This window comes from Enoplosus armatus, chromosome 18 (genome assembly GCF_043641665.1).
Source record: "Enoplosus armatus isolate fEnoArm2 chromosome 18, fEnoArm2.hap1, whole genome shotgun sequence".
Classification (NCBI taxonomy): Eukaryota; Metazoa; Chordata; class Actinopteri; order Centrarchiformes; family Enoplosidae; genus Enoplosus; species Enoplosus armatus.
In genome coordinates, this window is record NC_092197.1 from 12,277,419 (window position 1) to 12,279,647 (window position 2,229).

General features: G+C 36.9%; 1 protein-coding gene across 1 annotated transcript in view; it reads left to right on the top strand.

The window, feature by feature from the left end:
• The first annotated feature begins 795 nt into the window (after positions 1 to 795).
• urm1 (ubiquitin related modifier 1) overlaps positions 796 to 2,229 on the top strand; it is a 10,175-nt gene continuing 8,741 nt past the window's right edge. The window contains exons 1-2 of the mRNA XM_070925018.1: positions 796 to 831; positions 1,836 to 1,906. Of these exons, the coding sequence (XP_070781119.1) occupies positions 797 to 831; positions 1,836 to 1,906 (106 nt within the window). The 5' untranslated portion in view covers position 796. The remainder of the gene's footprint in view (positions 832 to 1,835; positions 1,907 to 2,229) is intronic.

Consider the following 2,229-nt stretch of genomic DNA (forward strand, 5'->3'; position numbering starts at 1 on the left):
TGAAATGTGCTATACAATTAAACTTGCCTTGCCTTGGGATAAAGGAGTTGGTATTTGCAATACTGACTCTGGAGTTCACAGAAGCACAACTAAAACATGTGTGCAGAACAGAACTCAGTCCAAAACGCTTACATGTTCAAGTTAAAAAAAAGTGAGTGAATACCTGAAAGTATAAAAACTGAAATTCCAGAAACATTAAAAAGATTTATTTAAATACCTGATGAAAAACTCTTTAGGTAAATTTGCTCAAAAGCTCATTAGCTCCTCATATTGAAGGCAAAGATCTCAATATGAAATATGACAGATAAAATCAAAAAGTAGTTGAGCCAAAACATTTACATAAAGTCATAAACTACCCTTTATGTTACCAAATTATAAACAAAATGATTACATTTGAAATTACCTAAACACAATTTTACATATTTTTGCAACACTTCATATAATAATACTAGATGTAGTGGACTAGTGATTAGTGAAGAGAGATTGATTTTGTATTTTCTTTCATTATGGATGGCTATACAATATAGTCTTATTTTTCTTACATTCTGAATTATTATACATAAATTGTAAACCTTGTACAAAGGCCATTAGAAGGAAGAAAGAAAGAAAGAAAGAAAGAAAGAAAGATGCGGATATAGCAATATATTTGTCTAGCGTTATAAAATACATTTTATTCAAAAATAATTGCTTTCAGTTTGCTGGTTATGTCAAATGTCCTCTTAACCAAATGGCAAATTGTATCCCAATACGTCACTTCCGACTTCCCCCTCCGGTATTTCCTGCATGTGCCGACAATATGGCGGCGCCCATAGCGATACACTTGGAGTTTGGGTAGGCGAATATAAAACCCTTTATGCTGGATTTGTCTACATGTTTTGATGTTCTGTTGGCACTTGTGTGGAAACAAAACGTTGGGACGACCGTTGTATGAATTTATTGTAGTATCGTTATCCTTCGTTTATATATAAACAAGACCTCAAATCAGTGTGACAGCTAGCTGCCTGCTAGTTTTGAGTTTGTTTATGAAATATCCACCATCGTGTGTTCGCTTCGTCTCTCTAACTTGACATGGACAGACAGAGGTTGTGTGTTGGTTTAACACGTTTTAAAAATTGAGCAACATCTGAACATAACAAAAATGAACATTGCTGACAGCTGGCTGACTTTTAACATCTTCTCATTCTGACTATGCTGCACTGTGCAGCCTGTAAAACATTTAACACTGTGAGATTATCTCACACTCCTCCACGAGACGCACGCAGACCGCCTCTCTGCAGCAGCACGTACTCGGTCGGACACTTGTCTGCTGTGACAACTGACTTCCTTGAGACTTCTCTCCCTCAAGTCTCTGGTTTTGATTTGCTGAAATCCCTGAACAATAAAACAACAGTATATAACAGCAGCACATGGGTGGGGGACAAGTATAACGTATTTTCTGATGTTATATGTAATTCTATATCAAGAAAAATGTATCCCAATGAACACTTTTTGGTAACACTTTATTGTATGGGTTACACAGTTCCTTATAATTCCCTTGAAAGGAACTGATGTGTTACAGTGAGGAAGCTTCCTGTCTTGTAGCCACATTTGTCTACAGGCAAGCATACAATTTAACAATATGTGGGAATAATGTGTCAATAATACACTGACAACTAGTTCTTCCTGTTTTTTATGGAAAAGCAGTGTGTGCTCTTGTTTTTATTGGAAGTAAGTAATTAGATCAGCACAGCCAGTGTTGATGGATGATTGATGATGAACCCTCACAAGTATCTAAATGCCCCTAAAAACACACACACTTTATTGATCTAATTGACTCTTCTTCTTTTTTTGTCTAGTGGTGGAGCAGAGCTGCTTTTTAATGGTGTGAAGGAACATCATGTGACTCTTCCAAGCCAATCCGAACCTTGTGAGTATCACCTGGCACCTGTGTGTGCATTTCTGTCTTTAAATTAGATGCTGTGTTTACAGTGTGGGAGACTGTGGTGACACAATGTCAGAGAGCTGCATCTCAGGAGGAGAAATGTTCCAAGTGAGTGTTTAGAGTTGCCACTTAAACGGCCTTTTCTAGTGTTCCTGCAAGCTTTAGTCCATTTACTGCAAATCACATGTTCACAACATCCATCTTAATATTCTTCACGTTTTAACCGTACTGTTTGTAAATGCAATGTGGTCAACCAACGCTTAATCCACCAGCACATTAATTAATTAATTAATTAACCGTCGTTGCAG